Here is a 23,090-nt window from a genome sequence, read left to right as displayed (position 1 = left end):
TCCAACACTGACTCTCACTGTTTGCCGTATAATCAGCTAAAAACGCACCTGGTGTCACGTTTAACCCGCCACGATCCAACTACACCAGCCACGGAAGTTATTTTATTGTGAAAAACCTGTCAGTGATACACCGGAAAGTGAAGTGTTTGTGTTGCTCCAGAGAACTGTGTCAAAGAACAGGCAGTAGACCTTCCTCCTCTCTGCTATCGAATGTCACCGGATGGTTTCCTCTTACTTTTGCGGAAGTGATGACAATTTCCAAGGAGCCACATTATGAAAATTGTATTGCACAATCGTACATATCTGTGTGTGTGTGTGTGTGTGTGTGTGTGTCATTCAGAGAGGATCCTGAAATCAGCCAAGATGATGTGTGGCCTGTTGGGGATGTGGGAGAACGAGCTGAGGCCCATTATCTCACATGACGACATGTTTGTTACAGAGAGCACCAGTCTGCACCGCTCTGACACATCCCACTTACTAAGTCTCTCTTCAGAATCATGGTTTTAAACGTACTCTTTCCAGCCAGTGTGTGGCTCATTGCACGGACGGGAAAAGAAAGGCAGGGTATGGCCATCTTAGAGCTGCAGGGTGTGTGTGTGTGTGTGTGTGATTGCGTGCGCGCATGTCAATCCCTTGCAGCGAGTTTTCAGATAGGGCTGTCCTCCTTCACAGAAAGCCCTGTCTTTATTTGGTCATCACATAAACCGGGTGGCAGTGTCAACCGGTGGTGTGTGTGTGTGTGTGTGTGTGTGTGTGTGCTTCTGGTCTTAATATGTCACTGCTCTTTGTCTCAATTGTCCGTCAGCTGTGTCTCTGTAGTCTGCAGGCCTTGTCTTTCTCAGTAGCCCACGCCCGTGCACAGGATGAAGTAAATGCCGATTATGTAATGAGCTGTGAGGGCAGACACAGGCCCTCTCCTGCCTGATACCTGCTCAGGCATCGACAGTAGTGCTCCGAACACCAGCGCGTCGCCACATACATCGCATTCTTATACACATATTGCATGTACAGGATATTTTCCTTGCATTCCTGCCTCTCGGGCAAGTAAGCATGCGCATGAGACGCTCCGCTTTGGCCTAATTTGGATATGGTAATGAGGGGCTTGAGACAGCCAATGGGGAGCGAGTATAGGTACATGTGACGCTGAAGGACCGCTTGGGAGGCGGGGTCAAACGCGGAGCTTAGGTTAAAACCAGTGGAGAAGGCACAGCGCATTCAGTGTAGGGAGAAGCAGGGACTCACTATGAGGGGGAACTTTGTTATTATAAAACTTAGGAATATTTGCAAAATATAGTAAAAATTATCAATATCCCTCGTGAATCCATAACCTGCCCCTAGGGTTTGAGGTTTTTAGTTTAGTCCGCCCGGAAAGGGCTTCTACACTCACTATTCTTACACTTTTTTGAAAGAATGTGGGAGACAGACAGTTAGCCAGCTAGCTAGCTAGCTGAGAGGTGATACAGGCGGCAGGAGAACAAAAGATTTTTTTTGCGTTTTGGCCGGTTGTACTGACACCAAGTCCATGCAGAACGTGTCATTACCATCACAATGCCCGTTTTACTTTTTCTGATAGACACGTCCGCTTCAATGAACCAGCGCACCCATCTGGGCACTACCTATCTGGACATAGCAAAAGGCGCTGTTGAGACTTTTATGAAGGTACTGTAACCACGGGACACATTGATGTTGGGGGATCCCGAGCGGGATCGTTGTGCTGTTGAAGCTCGCCTGTCAAACATGATCTCTCGATAACCGTCAATAATTGTCTACTATCTCCACAGCTCAGAGGCAGAGACCCGGCCAGCCGAGGGGACCGGTACATGTTGGTAAATTTTGAAGACGTTCCGTTCGGGATCAAGGTAGAGTTTGTTTTCGGCTCATGTCCAGCTTTACATTGTCCCTCCATCGCTCCACCACGTTGTGATCACTACATCAATTGTGTTGAGAAAATCTTCAGGAGGAGCTTTCATACCCCTTTTAAAACATGGCCGACATTTTGTTTCAGTGTGAGCAGCAAGGAACTCTGGGTGTTATTTATACAGCGAGGTGATATCTGTGGGGAGGGAGGGAGGTGAGGGGGGTGGTGGGGGGGGGGGGGAGACTAGCTTACTTTACTTGTTTAGACCAAATTGTCACTTTAGTCTCGGCACACGTTGAGACTGTGTAATGTTTGATCCCAGGCTAGTCACAGGCTGTCAGACACAGATCAGCTCCTGGCTGCACTGCTGTCACATTATTGTCTTGATAAAGAGGAAGTGACCTGTATTTGTGTTTTTAGTAAAGCACTGACTGTTGTAAAAGTTGTCTGGTGGTTACCACAGTGGGGCATCATCTTTTTTTTTTTTTTTTTTAAATCCTGCTCGTCAATAACTAAATGTTTTGTTTTGTTTTTGAAAGGCTGGATGGAAAGAGAGCCACGCCACGTTCATGACAGAGCTGAGGAACCTCCAGGCAACCGGACTCACATCTATTGGCCAGTCCTTGAGGACCGCTTTTGATTTACTCAATCTCAATAGATTAGTGACTGGGATAGACAACTATGGACAGGTATGTAGCTCTGAAGAGGCAGAGAAGAAACTCAGGCTTATAAAGTGTTAGAATAACTATAATACGGTGCTGTTTTCCCACACAGATGCCCCCCCTCCCTCCTCCTATCCCCAGTCTTACAAGCATCAACCACCCGCATACTGTGACCCCACACACTCATGACACAAACATGACCGTGACGAGACAGGAACGCCTCAGTAGCCCTTATTGATTTCACCATTGATCTGGTGACTTCATGCTCTAAATCATGGATAGCTACATGCTAGTATTTTTAATTTTTTTAATTTTTTTTTTTTTTTAATGTATAGTTTAGAGCTTGCCATTAGCTTTGAAACATAAAACCCAGAGAAGTGCATGGTGTCTCTAAAATGTGAGGTGCTCTCACAGCCCCGGAGGTATAGATGGCTCATGAAGTCTGCACAGATATAAGTTGGTGTTCTAGTAGGTTTCTAAAAGAAATGGCCTACATGACACGTTTCTAATATTTAGAAGGGTTATAACATTCAGTTTTTTCTGACATGTTTTTACAGAGGTTATTTCGACTCAGTGGTCAATTAGGAGGTGCTTCATCATACATTACGTAAATGAGTGCGACAAAATATGTGAAGTCGATGAGAGTTCAGCTTCAGAGTGACCATAAAGTTGATTTAAACCTCTTCTTAACAAAACCCGAACGTTCCTGCCTTCAATACGGTATGATGCATTCCTGTTGTTTTGGACCGCATCATGTCTTTGAAAGATGGACCTAAAATGACAAGCGAGTGAAGGGGACCTTCTAAACCTTCTATGGTAATCTGAGTTTTTGATTGCCTTAATAATCATATTCTCAAGATTTAATGACTCTTGTCCTTCTGATGCTGAGATTTTCATATAATTGTAAAGTTTTGCAAATGTGAAAATTGTTCTATTCAAGCCAACAGCAAACAGATTTATCTCCCAGGAAAGTCATTTAAATATTCTATATATAACAAGATGATCAGTGTTAAAATATTGATGAAAAAGCTTTACGATGTGAGACTGCAGGCTCAGATTTTATTCATTGTATTGCATAACTGTTTTAATTTGTGAATTTGAAACAAGTCCGTCCCTCAGCTGAACAGCTGGAAGCTACTCTCACATTAATTTAATCAGGACTGAATACGGCACACAGATATTCTGTGAGCCCACAAAGTCTGTAATCAATTCAATATTACTGGCCCGGCTCCGAACAGTGCCGCCTAATGACCTCACCAGTTCAGCTCTGCTCTGCTTTCCAGTTGAGGGCGGTAGAAACCAAAGCTGTGCTGGATAGAAGTTGTGAAATTGTGTTTTACAGTTTACTCTGGTGTCTGCAGCAGATGATATACACACATACAGATATTATTATTATTATTATTATTATTATTATTATTGTTGTTGTTGTTGTTGTTATCGTTATCATTATTATAATAATAATAATAATAATAATTATTATTATTATTATTATTATTATTATTATTATTAGTCCAGTCCATACCCAGTGTGACTGCTCTGCACACCTGTGCTTCATATAGAATCTGGACGTGTTTCTCAGTGTGGAGGTAAGTCTGAGGGTGGAGCAACAGTTAATGATTAACCAGCACTTCCTGACGATCCCTGCCATCCTGGGTAATTCATACATATAACACACGATACATGTCAGATACTCTCAGGGAGTTTGAGTATCAAATGATGTGAGGCTGGACCCAGACACACGCCTGCTGACACAAACACACATGCTGAGGTCAAGGTTACCTCCTGCCGTGGTCACCAGTGACCTCTAATGACGGGCTGGCAGCATTTATAATTTAATGACCCCGTTTGTCCCCCGTGCCTTCTCACGGCTGAAAGGAGGTCAGTCTCAGAATAAATGGCACACTCCCCTCTCCCTCTCTCCTGACATCATAACCCACGTTGTAATTATTACTAATTACTGTGGTTTGCTTTTCTATATCCTTTCAAAGGCAGTGCTATAATAACTGAAGTTAAAGGGCTGTGGTTACTTTTATTATCGCTTAATCTGTCTTATTTATCAAAAATGATCGGTCCTTTAGTGGAAATGATTAAATCAAAGTTTCCCAAAAGTTTACAGCTGCATTTGTCCAGAAGGCAAAGACATCAGTTTATAATCATAAAAAACTGAGAAACGGGGTAAATTCTAACGGATGAGAGGCTGTAAGTGTGTTTTGCACTGTTGTTTGATTAATGACTTAAATGATCAGGTTTATAGAAAATGTTCTAAAAAATGTGGCGGTCTGTTGTCGGCTGTTTTCTGTTGTAGTTTATGTAATCACACTCTTTGTCCTTTCAGTGAAGCTTGGCCAGTTTGTTAGACCAGAAGTGAAGCAGGTGCACTTTGAATTAATTGTTTGAGACATTGACTCTAATATTGTCATACTGTCATACTGTCTTTTAGCAGTACCCACAGTCATGGGATTAATGCAGAACTTGTTGGTGGTAATTATAATTTCCTGTGAACTTGGCGACGTGATGTGAAACCTTTCCAGGTGGAGCTCATTTCTCTGAGCAGTCAGAAGTGATTGAGGTTCATCAGCGCTCTGATGACTACAGGCACTTCTGTCACGTCACAAGTAGAACTGTGTCTGTGTTTACCAGCTGTAAATCAAAGCCAAACCAAAGTGATGCAGCCCGTGCTCTGTGTTTGAAGCGTCCTGTATAATGAGTCGACAAAGGTCTTAACTCAAAAAGAAAAGTCGACTTTGATTTGCATCCCTGTGCTGCGAGTGCTCGAGACTTTCAGTGGGGTAGAAAGCTATGGAGGGAGAAAACAAAGGGGAGTAAGGCTGTGGGGGAGTTAATATTGCCCTGGAGTGCTTCTCTCTACAGTAACAAAGAGCCCTCCAGGTTGCCAGGCATCTGAGATGTCTCTCCCCTGGGAGATGGAGAGGAGTACGGGGGTAGAGAGGGAGCCAGCCAACGGGTAATCCTCACTCTAATCACAGTTTCATTAAGAGAGGGGAGGATGAGAGTGAGGAAATGATATGACCGCTGATGTTTGGCAGTAAGTTAACATGTCAGCCGGGTGATAAACAGGGCTCAGTCTGGCTTTGTGTCAGCACAACAGAGATCCTGTGCTTTAAGATGGACTACTTACACAACCTGTCTGTAAAGTCACTAAAGATCATAGGGGCTGCAGTTAACGATTATTTTCTAATTGATGTATGTGTTGATTATTATGTTTGTTTGTATTATATGGAGCTTTTCACTGATTATGAAGCGGCCTCAGTTTAATACGGATCCCTTTATAAGACCCGCATAAGCTAACGAGACTATCCGTGAGAGGATGGTTTGTTTCTGTGACGTAAAAGTCGTTCTTAATATCATCAGGTTGGATAAGTTATGAAATGAAAACTTATATTTTATTGAGCAGTGCTGATGATGAAATGAGGAGGAAGGGGCTCCTCTGTAGTCTGATGGTGCAGCACTCAAACAAAGTCTACTTGTTTCTCCCTCGTCGTCTTTTGTCCAAAGGAGCCGCCACAATCCACAAATAATGCAAATCATTTCTTGAAGTAGCTTTAATCTTTTGCTGTGTTAACCTGAAGCATCACATGGTTTGTGACACAGAACCATCTGGGAACTGTTTGGAAACAGGAAGCCACTTCCATAAAATAATACTTGGCAGGTGATTAGGCAGATCATCTGTTAATTAATGTCTTATCACAGGCTAACTTCAGCCAATCCACTCAACGGTAGGAGAAGTCTACCCCCAGTGGAGCCAAATCAAACTATTCTGAAGTCAGTGGAGAGAAGAGCTTTTTTCCATCTGAAAAAAAAAAAAAAAAAAGCCTTCAGTGGCGTTTCTGCTCTTTAATGAAATAAACTCACCAGCTCTGATGGAACTGACGCTATAGCAGCTACGCTCGACCACAAGCACGTAGCTTGAAGCCTGACCAGATGGACTGTGAGATCAATGGTCCTGTGATGTCACCCAGTATAGATGTCTTGTAACGTAATTGTTCCGTAACGTAAGTCCACGGTGATGTCATTGCATGGCTTGTGTCTCCTGTCAGTAAGTCTAAAGGTGTTGACTTTGTCACACGAGACAAACTCTAGCCGGTGACGTTGGTGCATTGTTGCTTAACGTCTGACTTAAACTATTAATTATCAAAATAGTTACTTTTTTCCTTGACTTAATGATTAAATTAATCGAAGCCTAACCCACTGGACTGTAGACAGCACCATTACAGGATTATTGTAAACACAGACTGATGTGGCTGGATCTGCTAATAGCAAAGCAACAGTGGAAGCTAACCTGGATGAAGTCATCACTCCTCCGGCAGGTTAGCCTCATTGCTAACTCATTAGTGTGTTTTGGGGGCAGGTTGTCATGGATACTAACCGTTTTGTGGATGTTGGTGATGTCCTGCTGTGTTTGCTCTGGGCTGTGTGTGAGAGTGGACAGATCCATCATTCAGCCTACAGGTAGAGTCCATTAATAAGTGCCCCTCTGTCAGGACAGACCGGCCTTCATTGAGCCACTGTGTAGCTCTCGGTGAGGTCCAGTTTGCTGACTGCTTGCTGACAGGACTTGAGCTTTTCCACCCAGTTATTCTGTGGCCTGTGTGCAGCTCCCACAGGGCTGATGCACAGTGATAAATGCAGCACTGCTCCACTTTTATTTTATCAGTGTGGAGCGCTGGTGTCATGAAATATTTTGGGGTGTAGCAGAAAAGAGGTTTCACATGGAGTGAACGTGTACACTGACACTGCTCTCAGTTCAGTCTGTACTTTCACTGTTTTCTTTTTACCATTGCCTCGAGTTCAGTTTTTCCCTTTCACACACCCCCTCACTTAAAATAGGTCCTCTGTAAGTTATCTATATAATGATGCATTATATGTGCCTATAAATACACAGCTGCTAAATTCCAACATGAATGTTGCTGTTGGTTTCTATGAATGCTCTGAGCTTTTTCTAATTTTGACACACAGCTTCTGCTGTTCTTGTGGTTTAGTATCTAGATTAATAGTGAATGTTCTTTTGTTTCTCTCTTTGCAGGGGAGGAATCCCTTTTTCCTCGAGCCTGCCATCATCATCGCCATCAGCGACGGCAACAAGTTGACCAGCGGCGGCGGGGTCCAAGACGAGGTCAGCCAAAATGTCCAATCAGGAGAGCTTCTTGCGTGGTTGGATGACATCTGGTCACACAGCCACACAGACGGTGTTCGCATTAGCACAAGCATCAAACTCTGCCCTGTTATCTGTCACTATAATCGTTAAAATGAAATGTAAAGCACAAAAGTCCAACGATAGTGTCACAGCATCATATCTCACTAGTCTTACCATCAGCTACCACAGTCTTTGATGTCATCACCATAGAAGAAAGATGCTATCAGCTTTAACTTTTGAGTCATAATGATTGCGGATATTTTTTATTATCGATTATCCTGCAGATTACTTTCTTGGATAATCATTTGATGTACAAAGTTTGAGAAGAAACCTCCCCAACACATTCAAGAGACTTGTTTTATGTGTTCAGCAGTAAAAGGCCAAAATATTTAAAATTTCCCATCAGAACATCAAAACCAGCAAGTGTTCACATTTCATGACCTTTAACCAGTTTTACTGAAGTGACTCGAGACATTTTTCTCATCACTGATAAGCTCGGGCGACATGGCCTTGAAATAATATCACAACATGTTTAAAATGTATCGTAATACCGTTTAAATCTCAATACTTTGAAATCTCCTCTAAAGCACATAATTTGACAGGGCAACAAAGATAAATATAGTATTTTTAACCAAATGCTGCAACATCAATAAGCAACAATATTTTAGGGATGAATGTTAGGACTTATACAATATACTTACGCAGCAAGTTTTTTCTTTAATAATCATCAGTGATATGGACACTAATGTGTAAATGTAAGTATTAAAACTAGTAGAACAGTGTGGTAAGTTCAGGAAAGGACATCAGTTTACTGTAATGAGCCTTAACAACCAGGAGAAGACAACGCTGATAACATTTAACCACATCTAAAATCTGCGATGAAACATTGCCTCATATCCCGATAACGATATATAAATTGTATATCGCCGGGCCCTAACCTCAGGACCCACTACCAGTGAATGTTTTGGCTCAAACCATAATTTTTTTTTTTATTTGATTATTCTGCCTGTGTTTTTTTTTACCTAACATCATCCCTCTCATCTTTAAAATAAATATTATAATAAATGTATATAATATAATAAATATTTGTGCTGCAGCTCCCTGTACACATCTCTATTAAGAAATGTAGTCAGTGTTGTGGCTTGAGATGGTAATTTATGGCTTCTGTGATAATTCTAGGCGTGTGCCAGTTCAGACTGGGTGATGTTTGGTGGGGAAGTCTGACTTTAAGAGCTGCTCTTCAGTTATTTAAAAGTCAAGGCTGACTGCGAAGTGCCTGATAATTCATGAGAAAATCAGTATTGGTATTAGTGAGGCAGTATGATGGAGAGAAGAGATAGAGAGAGAGTTAGGAGATGATGCATCAACACTATGACATCTAATAAAAGTATTTCTTTTAACAGTGGGTGTCTGCCTAAATGTTTGAGGAGTTAATTGTTTAATTATATATATTATTATATGGGTCTGCATTCTTCATTTCAATCAAGGAGTAAATTCAGTCTTCTGTCATGCTACATATCATGTTTTATTGTCACAGTTATATGTTCTAGATGTTTGGATAGAATAACCCCAGTGAGAATATCTGTGTTTGGATAATTCATTGAAATAAATATCTGTGTCATCAATATTCCCATAAAATATCCTCGCTATTGATTTACAGTTGTCTAAATCAATGTAATAATCCTGGGAGAGCAGCCTCCACATACACAGCTTATGCTCATTTGTGTTGCGTCGTATGCAGTATGTGGATGTCGTCATCGTGTCGTGAACACTAAGGCCTCTGTTTCTCTGCCCCGTCCAGCTCCACCTGCCTCTCACCACCCCGCTGCCAGGTAGCGAGCTGACCAAGGAGCCCTTCCGCTGGGACCAACGTCTGTTCGCTCTGGTGCTGCGTATCCCTGGCAACGCTTCGGTTGAGCCCGAACCCCTCGGTGGCGTCCCGCCTGACGATTCTCCCATCACCCCCATGTGTGAGGTCACTGGAGGTAGGCGGATGGAGCACAGGCTGGTGTTTGGTTAATGAACTATTGTACATGTTTGTAGAGTGCGGTGCTTAAACCGGCTCTCTATAAGTTCTGCACATAAAGGTCAGTTTACCTGTCTCGTGGGTTAGGGTTAGGGTTAGTCCTGCATGGCCCGTGACAACAATATGATGTTTGAAAATATCATTTTCAATCAGGTTTTAGTCTTAAAATATGTCATAAAACCTGTGAACTTATCACAGCATGGAACGTTTAATGATGCCTGGTACAGAGAGCTGCCGTATTTTGTAACTAACTGAAGTTAGCATGGCATCGCATTCCCTCTGAGATTTTGTTATTTGATTTTGGATTATTGCAGCAAATGATCTCTTTGACAAACACAAGTTCATGATATTTACACATTTTGTTCATCAAGATAATCTTCACAGATGAACGGCTCTTTTTGATTTTTGAAGCGTAAATTAAATCTCTAGCAGTAAAAAGCTAATGTTAGGCTAATTACAGACTATATTGCGGTAACATGACTTTAACGTCACCACCACTAATTGTCTTACTACGCAAGTATATTGATCAGTTTATAATAAAGTGCATAGTAAAAGTTGTAAAGTTAGGGTTAGAATAGTTGGAGACCTAAGTTGGCCTGAAAAGACGGACTGCCGAGAAGATAAGTCCCTGTGTTGCCAACTTAATTTTGAGTTTTAGAACTAATTTCTGCAGCACTCTATGAAGTTGCATTGTAGGCAATGTAGGATCCAGTGTTCCTGGTGCTTGACCCTGATATAGAGCATTCTTTCTTTAAGTTGAGTGACAAGTCTCCAGACGATATGGACGTGCAATATTGAATAACTAAGATATTCTAATAGTGAGTAATAAATAAGCTAAACCATGACTGAATAATCCTGAGCATCCTTTGCATTTATGACTTGGTGTCTCCAAACAAAGAAGAATATTTAGATGTCTTAATTGCTGCAGTTAAGTTGGTGACAATAAAGGGCTTTTTTTTGTTTTTGTATCATATCAACAAATATGCCCAGCATGCCGAGGCTTAAGCAACAAATTCAGCTCCAAGCAATCAAGAAACCCAATTAAAGTAACATTACAATGATAATATTTACCTTTTTGTCTTCAGCATTTTTAGTTTAACCTGCAAGAAAAAATAAAAGTGAAGACTACAGTGTTTTTCAAGAGTTACAGACAGCTGACTGACATAAAGACAGGGCGGCTAACAAGAATGGAAACTTTTATATCATCTGTACACCTGAATATTTGTGTTACTTGCGATTGTTCCCAGATGTTATTTTGTTGAGCCAATTTTTTATAAATGGATGCTATCATAACCCTATTTTGGAAAAGCACCACTGACATATTCCTCATGGGAGGGCCTGGAGCCTAATGTCTGCAGCAGAGCCTGGTGGAACATGCTGGGACAAGCTCAGAGTATTTATAAGGGCAGATCAAAATAGCTATTTGTTAAAGGCATCATGGCTCAGCTGATGAATCATCTCTTTCAATACAAAAAAAGAGGAGAATAATGTCTCAACCAGCCAGTTACAGGTTTGAACAGCCAGTACAGGCACAACTCTGCTTTAACAGTCAGCAGGTCTGCTGGAGCTGCTGTGGAAGGTTGAGTGCTTTGCTCAAGTGCACTTAAGGATTAATTGTTGATTGAGGTTAGAAAGCTCAGATTGTACCGCCTGGTTCAGGATCGGAACTGTCTCTCATGTCATGAATGTTTCTCATTGAGACTTTCAGGCTTATGATTTTAGTCTGTAAGTGATTTAGAATAAGACAAAACCAGAGTAGAGTAGACCTCCAGTCTCAGTCCTCATGCTGCTTGTGGAAGCACCTGTCAGGAGGAACAGACTAGAATGTTGCTGATGACAGGTTAAGATTCATACACACACACACACACACACACACACACACACACACACACACACACAGCTGTGTGTAGCAGTCAGTGGTGCTGAATGCAGAACATGACACAGCTCCATTGTCACTGACTGGTCGACGGTACATGCTGCCCGCCCGGCCATTACTGCTGATGGCAGACCTGACACAAAGCCACAGCCTATTGAAACAGCAGAGTGAATGGGTGCATAACAAGGTCATTAGAGGTCAAGTTGGAGGCAGTAAGGCTGAATTAGACTCATCATCAGTTGTAAAACAATGTGTTTGATTTGTGTGACTGATGCTGTGACAATAAAGTAAAGCGGATGTAACATGCAGCAAGTGTAAAGGACTGATACCATAAAGGTCAGTGCAGTGTGAAGTACCCAAGTCAGGTGCTGCAGTCTGAGAGTACTCAATATTCAGTTATTGTGAAATGCTTTTACTCAGGAATATTCTCAAGGTGAGGGATTAAATCATGGTCAGGTCCGGGTTGTGAAGGGTCTGCTATGAAGTTAAACTCCTGCATTTGTTTTGCTTTTCTCTTCTGTCACAAGATGCGCAACTTTCAGGGCGTAATCTATCAGTATAATAGTGGTACTGATCTCTCTCAGAACGTCCTGATTTGATTCGTTTTGGGTCAGTTGAATCCCCTAGAGGTTTGGATACTTTAGATGACGACACAAATAAATGTCAAAGTGATTGTCTCTGTTATAACTCAATGTAGCTAAATGAACATTTGTCCTGTAGCCCTCACAGCACCAATTATATCCAGTAACCACAGTCTACACATAACGTTTAATGCAAATGTAGGCACATTCCTGCGCACACCTATCTTCACATTAGATCATTCAACTTTCAGTTATGGCTGTTTAAATATGTGATTCAGCCACCACACCTCACACAGACACAGTTAGAGATGAGCTGGTAAACACCGAGGAGCTTTAAGCAGCTAAAGAGCCGGACATTTTTCTCAGGTGTTCCAAATTGATTCTGCAGGTCTGATTCTGGTGGAAGTGTTTCTGTTTTTATCACCCCGAAACATTTGCAGGAACAACTTAAACTTGTTCAGCTTGTTTCACTGCCCCCTAGTGGCACAAAAATGAATGAATGCAAACCTTAGAGTTCTGACAGGTGAACTGAATATGTTTGACAGGATTCATCTTTAACATGTTGATCCAATACTTTATTCATATTCAGTTAAAACCCAAGAAATTAGTTTACTTAAATGTCCAGGCCTATATGCTAATGTGGGTGTGTGTGTCTGTCTGTGTGTGTGTTTGTGTGTGTTGCAGGTCGTTCCTACAGCGTGTTCTCTCAGCGTATGTTGAATCAGTGTCTGGAGTCGCTGGTGCAGAAGATCCAGAGTGGAGTGGTGATAAACTTTGAGAAGACAGGGCCTGACCCGCCTCCTTTAGAGGGTAACACACACATTTGTTTGTCATTTATTTCTCAAAAGGCCTTTTTAACAGCTGCTGCTCTGCATCTGTTTGATTAGGCGACGTCTTCTTTGCTGTCTCCCACTCACTCATTCACTGCTTCCTAATCCTCTCTGAGCTTTCCTTCACAAACAGCTGATGGATCTCACTGTTTAAACCCCCGCTTTTACGTTTGAACTGCCTACACACTCTTACAGTTCATCAACACCATTTTGTTGTTTTCCGTTTTCACAAACACCTTCTTGTCTTTAGCTGCTCATGCTTATATTTCCTGTGAAGTCAGCTTCCTCTGCTCTGTACGCAGATGCTCCAGCTGAGGTGCTGAAGTCCGGTGTACAGCCGTGGCATTGTTGTCACAAGTTGATCTACGTACGACCCAACCCTAAAACCGGTGTCCCCATCGGTCACTGGCCCATCCCTGAGGCCTTCTGGCCGGACCAGAACTCTCCAACACTGGTGAGACCCGCTACAACTGAAATTGTTTACCAAAAGCATTTGCATGGTTTGATAATGCAGATTTCATACTGTAATACACCATAAGGCCTCTATTAAATTTGTTACACAGTAATTTGGATATTAGCTCAGTGTGTTACCAATGGCCTACAGATACAGCAGAATAGTCCTGGAGAATACAAAACTTAACTAAACTTGTAATCATTTCTAATTTTTTTTCTTCAAATATTTGTGTCACAGAAATCCATCTATAATAAAGATGCAGTGGGAAAGGCTTAAGCAAATTAATTTGTTCATTTACACGGGCTCACAACACAAAGAATCAGACAGTTCCTACATTAATAATGGAGAAAAGAGGGAGTAGTAAAGGTAATAAAACTGAATTACCCTGCCACATGTACTGCATAATATAACCATAAAGGTACAGCACTGGAAGGTAGCGACGCAAGTGCTTACAACACTGCACTTAGCCCCAGGCTATCAAAGCTGTTAGCCCCAGGCTAAGATAGCCGTCAACCACGGGCTACCCTCCATAACAGGGTTAGCCCCGACGTTGTAGGGATATCCCCAGAAAATCAACTAAACACATGTTAAGATGTGCCAGTGTGGGCTGCAGTAAACAGAGTAGTAAGTCAACATTAACAGTTGTGTATTCCAGTAGAAGTGCAGTGTGAATCATTTGGACCAGGGCTCATGTTAACCCTGGGTTAACAGTCTCATGTGTGGAAAGATTTCAGGGTTAACTGTTAACACAGGGCTAAGGATGTGCAGAATTAAAAGCCCTTATATTGTCTGTGTCATCAGGAGTGCAAATTACTCACATCTGCCACTAGTTTACAACTAATGTATACATTATCTGGCAGTACATAGTATGTAGCATGTTTGCAGTCTTTTGTCATTTAATTTTGAATTTATTATAATTTCTCAAACAGAGAGTAAGCAGTAAAAACATAAGATGAAAAGTTATATAGATATAGTTGTAAGATATCAGAGACTTTATTTTTAAGAAATGACACAAACTTGTGACAGAAGCCACACTAACATCACTTGTATCGCAAAAATAAACATTTTCTGTCAGAACAAGCAGCCCTATTTTTCATGCACATGTTTCATGAGAACATGAATGACATCAACACACATAAAATGTGCCTGCGTGTCACAGATCTGGTCAAATCTGCAGGTTTACTGACAAATGCGAACATGGAAATACAAGTATAAAGTTTATGCAGACAGGCTGAAATGTGCATTATTCTGTATCCATTATCATGATTAGAGAAGTGATGAAACATGTGGACTATCGGAGTATTTACCCCTCCCTCTGTGCCCCCTCCAGCCCCCACGCTCAGCCCACCCACATGTGCGTTTCTCCTGTCTGGATGCGGAGCCCATGGTGATAGACAAGGTGCCCTTTGACAAGTATGAGCTGGAGCCGTCGCCTCTCACACAGTACATCCTGGAGAGGAAGTCCCCACACACCTGCTGGCAGGTATGGCACAACATAAAAAAGGACTTCATTATGCTCTTAGGTTTTACACCTGGTGGGTCAAAGATAATTGACCTCTGTCACACAGATGGATACCAACTGCGGTGGAGTGATTGCATCATGAGATGTTCCACCATATTTGCTGTGCGCTGATGGAGAGGATATGTTTGAATTTAGAGGTTAAGAACATGACGGAGTCAGTGACTGAGTGAACGGCAGTGTTAAACCGCCATCATGTTAAATGATCCAGTTCAGAGCTTTCATTTATGTAGAAGTAGCAATACCACAATGTAGGAATAATCTGTCACCTGAAAGAATCAGGCATATAAATCTTATTCCAGTAAAAGTGCTCATTGTGCAGAATATTATAATTATTGATACATCACTGTCTTCATCTCTTTAATGTTGAAGATGGTCAAGGTGGTTGAACTACTTTATACACTATCTGCTGGGTAGCTCAAGGATCAAAAAAGTTTTATCTTAATCTTTATTGTATTGTATTGATTTTACCTTACATTATTACATTTAATCAGCAACAATAATGATAACCAAAGCTGTCAGTTTAATGTGTATTTGTCTGAGTGGTAAAAAGAACCTAAACATTGTACTTAATTACAGTACCTGAGGAAATGTACTTACTGTGTTACTTTACATAACTGATATGATCAAGATGAGTTAATGTTGGTGTGCCAACATATACCAGGCTAATGTTAACATCCAGAGGTTTAAAATAGAGATAAAAGATGCTAAGTGAAGGTAAGCTAAAATCTAAAAGAGGATAAACCCTGTCTGATTTGTTTCCTCTCTCCTCCGCTGCCACCTTCAGACCACATGTTACATGTTTTTTGTTTTTTTCATTCCACTGTTTAGTTTGTTGCTTTACATCCTTGCGGGGCTGTTAGCCTGTCTGTAAACATTTCCACTTCTATCGAACTAATGGCAGACAAAAACCTGAATGTAAGAGCTTATTGAATATTACAGTAAGACATGCACAGCCTTCACAGGAGGTGTCTTCTTTACCCACACTGAATGTGTGACAGGTTCCTGGAGGTGAAAACATGAGATCAAAGATCACAGAGGGAGGGCTGAAAGGGTGCTCATCTATTTAAAGAGACAGCATCAGGCGTGTGGGTGGTAGATCCTCATGATGGTTACAGGCCAGTGATTCAGCAGCTCACTGAACCAGTGAGAAAGACGGGCTGCATTTCTGCAGGTCTGAAGTTTGTTGGTTTCTGGTTGAAGAGTTCTGGTGTCATTTCCCTCTTTCTGTCTGTCCATCTTTCAGGTGTTTGTATGTAACAGTGCCAAATACAGTGACATGGGCCAACCGTTTGGCTACTTAAAGGCCAGCACTGCTCTGAACTGCGTCAACCTGTTTGTGATGCCCTACAACTACCCCGTGCTTCTGCCACTTCTGGGTAAGACTGATGGAGCCGTGTGCCAGTTGTTACTATATGTGCTTTCTACATGGTTATATGTTCTTATCTAGTGAAGGTATCATTATCAGTCACGTCAATAAATTCATTATTATAATTTAGGCTTGAAAAAGTGTATTTTAAGTCTGAAAAGTTGTAAAATAACTTGTAATTGTATCACAGTGGGACAGTGGGCCTCTGTTTTATAATGTACACGTTGTCATATTCAGTCTGAACTTATTTCTTTTACTTTCTTGTTTATTGCAGATGACTTGATCAAAGTGCACAAGTTCAAGCCGACCATTAAATGGCGTCAGTCCTTTGAGAACTACCTGAAGACCATGCCCCCATACTATATCGGGGTCAGTTGACCTGACTTCATTCGTCAGTGCTTTACTTTTTCTTCATGTGATCGACATGCATAGAACATGAGAAACATTGTGCTGGTCTTACCTCTTCGTTCTCTCCGTAGTCCCTGAGGAAGGCTCTGAGAATCATGGGAGCACCAAACCTGCTGGCCGACAACATGGAGTACGGCCTGAGCTACAGCGTGGTGTCCTACCTGAAGAAGCTCAGCCAACAGGTAAGAAGTCTTAAACGATATTATTTATTTATTTTGAATTGTCACAACATGTGATAGAAAGAATTATTATTATCTATGTTTTATTTAGTACAAAAACATGTTTATAATCAGGGTGTTAAAGTCAGGAAATTTTATATTGTATTTATTTCACACTTTAAAAAAAGATCCAACTTCAATTATACAGAAGAAAATTGTTCTGCCAGACTTTGCTACAAAATTTTTTACTATACAATAGAAACGAGCAACAACCGGTGCTTGGGGTCACACACTGAGCCCAGTTAAAAAATATAATAAACAATGTGTTGGGTGTTTCAGGACTTGCATGCAAAAATCCATGTCTAGTACAATAACAATACCCAACCATAGTGTGCATGTTGTTTATATAGTCTTATACACCATGTGACTGAATGTAAGCTCACTTTAAATGCACAAAGTCAAGTCCCTTAAGTATATTGGTGCGTAACAATAAACAAAGCATGAGAAAATATAAAATGGAGATAAGAGCAAGTACTGCAAGTCAAGAAGCCTGTGTATGAAAATGTAGACTGACAATAACATGAAAAAATATAGAAACACATACTGAATGATCATTATTGAAATGAATGCTGTGCAGTTTTTGGTGGCAGTGTGTAAACATGTTGAACAGGATGTGAGCAAAAGTTCATGTTATTAAGTCTGAAGAATATTTTCAATCTGCAGTTTTCATTTAACTGATTTGCTCTCTTCTCCAGTCAAAAATGGAGTACGACCGCCTGATTGCCCTGATTGGTAAAAAGCCTTCACCAGAAGCCGGCATCAAGGTTCGCTGGCGGGGCGGTGGTATTTCACTGGCCCAGCGCCGGGACTTCATCCAGCAGCTGCAGAGTCTCTCAGGAGAGGGTCCTGCTCTACCCATGGAGCTCAACCCCAAAGAGTTCCAGGGCTTCCACCTGGCACTGCTCAACAAGGTGAGGCTGGAGTGTTATTAACATTTCCTGAGGATACACAGCTTGAGTTATTCTGTTATGATTACAGACATCAACATTGCCTGTACCAAGCTGCAATCACTTGGACAGTTTTTCAACTCGAGAGCACTTCTGTGTTTAAACTTCACTTTCTGCTCGGACTTCCCAGCCAAAAGGCCTCCTGAGGCGTCTGTTCCGATGTTTTATGTCATTTTTGTTCGGGTGCTTGAGGGTTTTGGCCACCTCTCTCAGACTTTATCCACTGTGTATCCACTCTGTTATGGCCAAAGTGTGACAGTATTTCAACAGAAAACAACCATCTTTCCTGATTTATAGGACGGCCATATTTAAACCCAGTCCCTCTCTTTACTCTCCTGTCTGCCTCGTGTCCTCACCAGGGCTTTAAGCCGCAGAGTTTTAGAAATCCCTACGACATCCCCCGCAGCCACCTGCTGGACCAGCTCAGCAGAATGAGGAGGAACCTGCTCAACACCAGCGTCTGTAACCTCCGAGGGCAGGACTCAGGTAAGTCTGTTTGTTTACCACTCCCATTGCTGGGTTTGGTCATGAGTGCGCAGTGTTAATCCTGTAACCACACCCAAAAATGATGTCAACTGCTCAGTTGACTCAGCAAAAAGAAAAATGTTACGTTACTATTTGAGGGTAAAACGTGTAAAACTCTTCATGTTGAATGTCCCCGTCTCTTGTCCAGACCAGCTCCACAGCGTGCCAATAGCCCAGATGGGCAACTACCAAGACTTCCTCAAAGCTGCTCCTCAGCCTCTTCGAGACGCCGACCCTGAGCAGCCCAAACGTCTGCACACATTCGGCAACCCCTTCAAACTAGACAAGAAGGTGAGTCCCACTGATCTTGACCCTGATCCTCTTCAAAAGGAACCCAAAGATAAAACATGTCAACTGACCATCTCCCTTTCTCAGGGCATGATGATCGACGAGGCAGATGAGTTTGTGACGGGCCCTCAGAACAAGGGGAAGAGACCAGGAGACAGCAACAACATGACGGGTGGAGGACCCAAGAGACGGCGCTGCATGTCTCCTCTGCTCCGTCTGGGCCGGGCCTACACCCCTCCAGTAACACCTCCCGCCAGCCCTCGACCACCATCAGGTGAGATTTCTGTTAAGACTGTGACACATGTACAACAAGGTGTCTGATTAACTGCACTGATGACGGTTCCAAAGTGTTTCCGTCCCTGTTCAGGCGTAACTGTCAGTGGCTTCAGTCCTAAAGCCAGTTCTGCTGACTCGGCTCTTCTGAATCGCTCAGGTATAGGCTCAGCTAGTGAACTCAACAGTTAATCACTTTCTTTATCCCTGCAGCCGAAGACATGGACATGAATGATGGAGCACCTGAACCAGACCTGATCATAAACCACCTGAATGAGAACCACTACGGCTCGGACATCCTGGAGGAGGATCCTCCCTCGGGACCTGCAGACCGCCAGGAGAACCACATGGCCACAGACCACCAGGACCTCCTGCACGGGGACGAGGAGGAGAACGGGCAACCCCAGGCGGATGAGCTGCTGCCGGGCTGCGAGGGAGGAGCAGTGGTGGTGCTGGGGGAGGATCAACCGCCTCGCTACCTGTCACCTGCAGCTCTGAAGAAGCACATTCACACTGAGACGACAAAGGTCAACAACGAGCTGAGGGCGCTCATCACCAAGGAGATCAGAAAACCCGGCAGACGTATGTATCCAAACACTGTGTGAGGAGGCGGGGCAGCCTACACGCGGGCTTGGATGTTGATGGATATTTCTTTGATACTGTTATTGATGCCTCAGCAACACTTTTTTGATATCTTACTTAAAGAAATATAAACATGTTTTCTACAAAGACTTTTTAAAAAACTATGGAAGGCAGATGAGAACCAGGTCTTAATTGACGACAGCATTATGGTTTCAATCATTAAATATCTGACCAAAGAATATGTAAAGAAGATTTACAGTGGAGGCCCAATGACAGAAAAAACATTGTCACTACTTTAAAGACATGAAAGATCAGTCATGTCTTTTTATATCAAACATTTCCTAAACTCATGGCTGTGTCCCGTCTTATTTCACTTGCTATTTTATCCTCATTTAAGAAATCTCAATTTGTACTTTCAACACAAACCAGCATCCTGTATCCATGATAAGAGCTGTCTACTAAACCAAGATAAGATGGATTCAAACTCAGGACGTTTCTCTGATGCTGCCCCTGCGACTTAACACCCAGTCATACTTCCATGCAGTTGCATATTGACCAGCGTACTATTAGAAGGTGCGCTGTCATTCAGTTTTACATAAAAAGACGAAAAAAAAAAATGGGGCCCATCTTCCGTCAAAGTGTTTTCATCCTATTATTTCAGAGAAAACCACAGAAGTGAACCCAGTGGAGCTTTTCTGACCTTGGGGTTGTTTTTTTTTCTCTAAGATGGCAAGCTGTGGATTGAATTTTCTCCACATCAGGGATGTAGTCTGCATCATAAACAGTTGAGATGCTTCACTCTTCTTTTTCTCCTAATTATGTTAAATGTTAGTTAAGGTAAATTAGTTTATATGTCCACGCTTCATATCATGATAACACTACAGCTAAATAAAAATAAATGGAAACTAACAGCTGTGACTAAAATATACAATTCAGACGTATAAATGTGTCCTATGACTGACCGTTTCTGTTTCTATATAATGTCCTTAAATCTTCGATATTTCTATTCTGCAGTTTCTTGTTAGCTATCAACTGATGTAGGTGTCTGTATCTGTTGACAGTGCCAGTTATCTGTGATACAATGATATTAACTGGGTTTGAGTCCAAAATGACTTAAAGAAACAAATTAATCCTTGTTAATCCTGAATCAGTAGCGGAATCCATAAGAGAAGCAATCATTAGTTACTTCTCTAGAATGAGAATGTCCCTGATAGTCAGACATTTTCTGAGAGGAAATGGCAAACCTGTATATTATTGATCATTATCAATGATTATCATAAGCAATCGTTATCCTACTGGTTGCAGAGAAAGTGAATAAAGGTTTTCAGCCATCCTAGCAACAAGTCATTAATCCTGGATCATTTGCTCTTTCGGTTTCAGATTATGAGAAGATCTTCCTCCTCCTGAAGCAGATCCAGGGCACACTGGACACCCGACTCATCTTCCTCCAAAACATCATCAAAGAGGCGGCCAGGTACGGAGTTCCGGTATCAACCATCTCTGCCCTCTAGGCCATACCCTTTCTTCATATAAAGATAAATTCTGTCTTCTCGGCTGCACCAACGTCTTGATCCTGACACAAGAAAGTGTTGCTGTAACTGCACAGACTACAAACTGTAACATTTGCTTTTATCCATTGTTCAAAGGTTCAAGAAGCGCGTTCTCATCGAGCAGCTTGAGAACTTCCTGGAAGAGATCCACAACAGATCTAACAGCATGAACCTCGTGGACCCTCTCTGAGACCGGCTCATTCCCAAACTGAACTCGCTGATAATGAACCCGTCAACCCTCCACACCCTTCTCAACCCGCCCCTCCTGTACTGGGGCCATGACGAGACGGGCCGAGCCTGCATCCAGCCCTCAGACCGCGAGCTCTGCAGTGGACTCTCTTCATTATGTCGACTTGTTGATCGTCCTGTTGGTTTGCACATAGAGTTGATTCTCCAGATATCTAAAAGGGGGAAGTGAGGGAGCATTTTGTTGCTTCAGATGAAGCCTGTGCCTACTCAGTGAGCAGGGTTATTTGTGTGATCGGTGAGCCCGTCCTGAGGCGTTCCCTTTGATTATCCTCCTCCCTGAATGGATTCTCCTTTTTTTATGTTCTTTTTTTTTTTTTTTTTAAATGACAGAAGAAGAGAGAGAAAAGTCTCTCAAACGAGGAGGTGGAGTAAATGAGGGAGTGCAGAGGAACAGATGGCAGCCTGCGCCTGGATGTTACGTTCAGTCATGTTTTATCGGTGATGTAGGAAGGGTTCAGGTTGTGTGTGTGTGTGTGTGTGTGTGTGTGTGTGTGATTGTTTGTTTGTGTGTGAGTGTGTGTGGATGCGTGTGTGGTTGCGTGTGCGTTTTCAGCCAACTCAGGGTCAAACGGGATCCAGTGCACATGCTCACGAAACACTTCTCTTCCCTCATGCCTTTTCATTCATTCACTTTCCCTTCCTACCAGGTTGTTTTGTTGTGTGGGAGGATGCGTCTGTCATCCTGTTGAAATGTACTGTCTACACTCCGCTCACTCAAGCACTCCTCTGCCCTGCTCTTGAATGACTTGGCTCAAGTATTCAGTTGGTTAACTTGCGGTTCAGTTTAAATCTTGTATTTGTCGACTTGTGGTTTTCCCTCCAGACTGACACTTAATATTATCGAGTCGTTGCTTAATGAACAATCACAGATTTCTTGAGACTGTAAACTTAAAAAAAAGAAAGTCTGTGCGTTTTGCAAAGAGACCAACACAAAGTAAAACCATTTGTAATGATGCAGCATCATTGGTGACAGATGTTGAAACACAGGGACACAAAGCTCAGGAACTAATACTAGTGCATCATAATCAGCAATAACATTGGAGCTACTTTGACCCCACGTTTATCTTTCTTTGAGCCTGAAACGGCCGATATGCAACACACACCGTCGTCCCCTGGAGTGTTGAACTGAGAGCTCGGATGCCAGCTTGTCCCAACGTGTGCTGGTCGCTTGCCAAATAACTTCACCCCACTCCCTTAACTCCCCCCATCCGCCATGAATCTCAAACCAACTTCTTGTCCCTGAACCGTGAATGCACTTGTGTACATTTGAGAATGTTTATTTAATGTAATCTAAAAGAAGAGAAAACACATTTTGTCGCAAGGAGTTTGTTTTCCAACAATCTTCATTATTTTTATTTTTTTTTGTCAGGTCGGTTCAATTTTCTCAAATCTACATGAATAATCTGAAGTGAGGTGGAGAGGTCAAGAGTTGATTTGTGATTCAGAGGGCAGCCCTCTTCTGCTCCCTCCCTCCTTGGACAGGGACCAAAATCTGCCATACTTGTCTTTGTTTGTGAAGAGGCCGCTACCAAAAGAGTATTTTGAATACACTGTAAAGATGTAAATAACCCTAGAGTACTATTTAAAGAGAATGTTCAGTGGAAAACGGCCTTTTTGTAAGTATTTCCATGAATAAAGTTTCTATTTTACACTGTGAAGGGCCATGTAAATAAAGTGTTCTGTAAACATGTGACTGGACGCGTTTTTGTCCACGTTTTTG

The 23,090-nt window shown here is 42.2% G+C and overlaps 1 protein-coding gene across 1 annotated transcript; it reads left to right on the top strand.

Moving 5' to 3' along the window:
* Window positions 1–1,210: 1,210 nt before the first annotated feature.
* ints6 (integrator complex subunit 6) lies at window positions 1,211–23,060 on the top strand. Its single transcript, XM_030429009.1, has 18 exons — window positions 1,211–1,659; window positions 1,782–1,859; window positions 2,398–2,547; window positions 7,565–7,654; window positions 9,477–9,660; window positions 12,843–12,968; window positions 13,291–13,442; window positions 14,773–14,925; window positions 16,208–16,340; window positions 16,605–16,699; window positions 16,810–16,920; window positions 17,652–17,867; window positions 18,263–18,389; window positions 18,577–18,719; window positions 18,804–18,990; window positions 19,203–19,571; window positions 20,952–21,045; window positions 21,218–23,060. Exons 1-18 carry the CDS (start codon window positions 1,549–1,551, stop codon window positions 21,309–21,311), a joined length of 2,613 nt encoding a protein of 870 aa, XP_030284869.1. The 5' UTR covers window positions 1,211–1,548; the 3' UTR covers window positions 21,312–23,060.
* The last annotated feature ends 30 nt before the right edge of the window (window positions 23,061–23,090 follow it).

Source organism: Sparus aurata, chromosome 9, assembly GCF_900880675.1.
Source record: "Sparus aurata chromosome 9, fSpaAur1.1, whole genome shotgun sequence".
In the NCBI taxonomy this organism is placed as follows: Eukaryota; Metazoa; Chordata; class Actinopteri; order Spariformes; family Sparidae; genus Sparus; species Sparus aurata.
The sequence above is the reverse complement of the archived record's forward strand: the minus strand, read 5'-3'. Positions and strand labels throughout refer to the sequence as shown.

What these genes read in the sequence shown, in the direction of transcription:
- ints6 (XM_030429009.1), top strand. Translation starts at nt 1,549, where the DNA reads ATGCCCGTTTTACTTTTTCTGATAGACACGTCCGCTTCAATGAACCAG. An exon ending in TGACCCGCCTCCTTTAGAGG is followed by an intron (nt 12,969 to 13,290) that starts GTAACACACACA and finishes CTCTGTACGCAG; the next exon opens with ATGCTCCAGCTGAGGTGCTG. An exon ending in ACCAGAACTCTCCAACACTG is followed by an intron (nt 13,443 to 14,772) that starts GTGAGACCCGCT and finishes TGCCCCCTCCAG; the next exon opens with CCCCCACGCTCAGCCCACCC.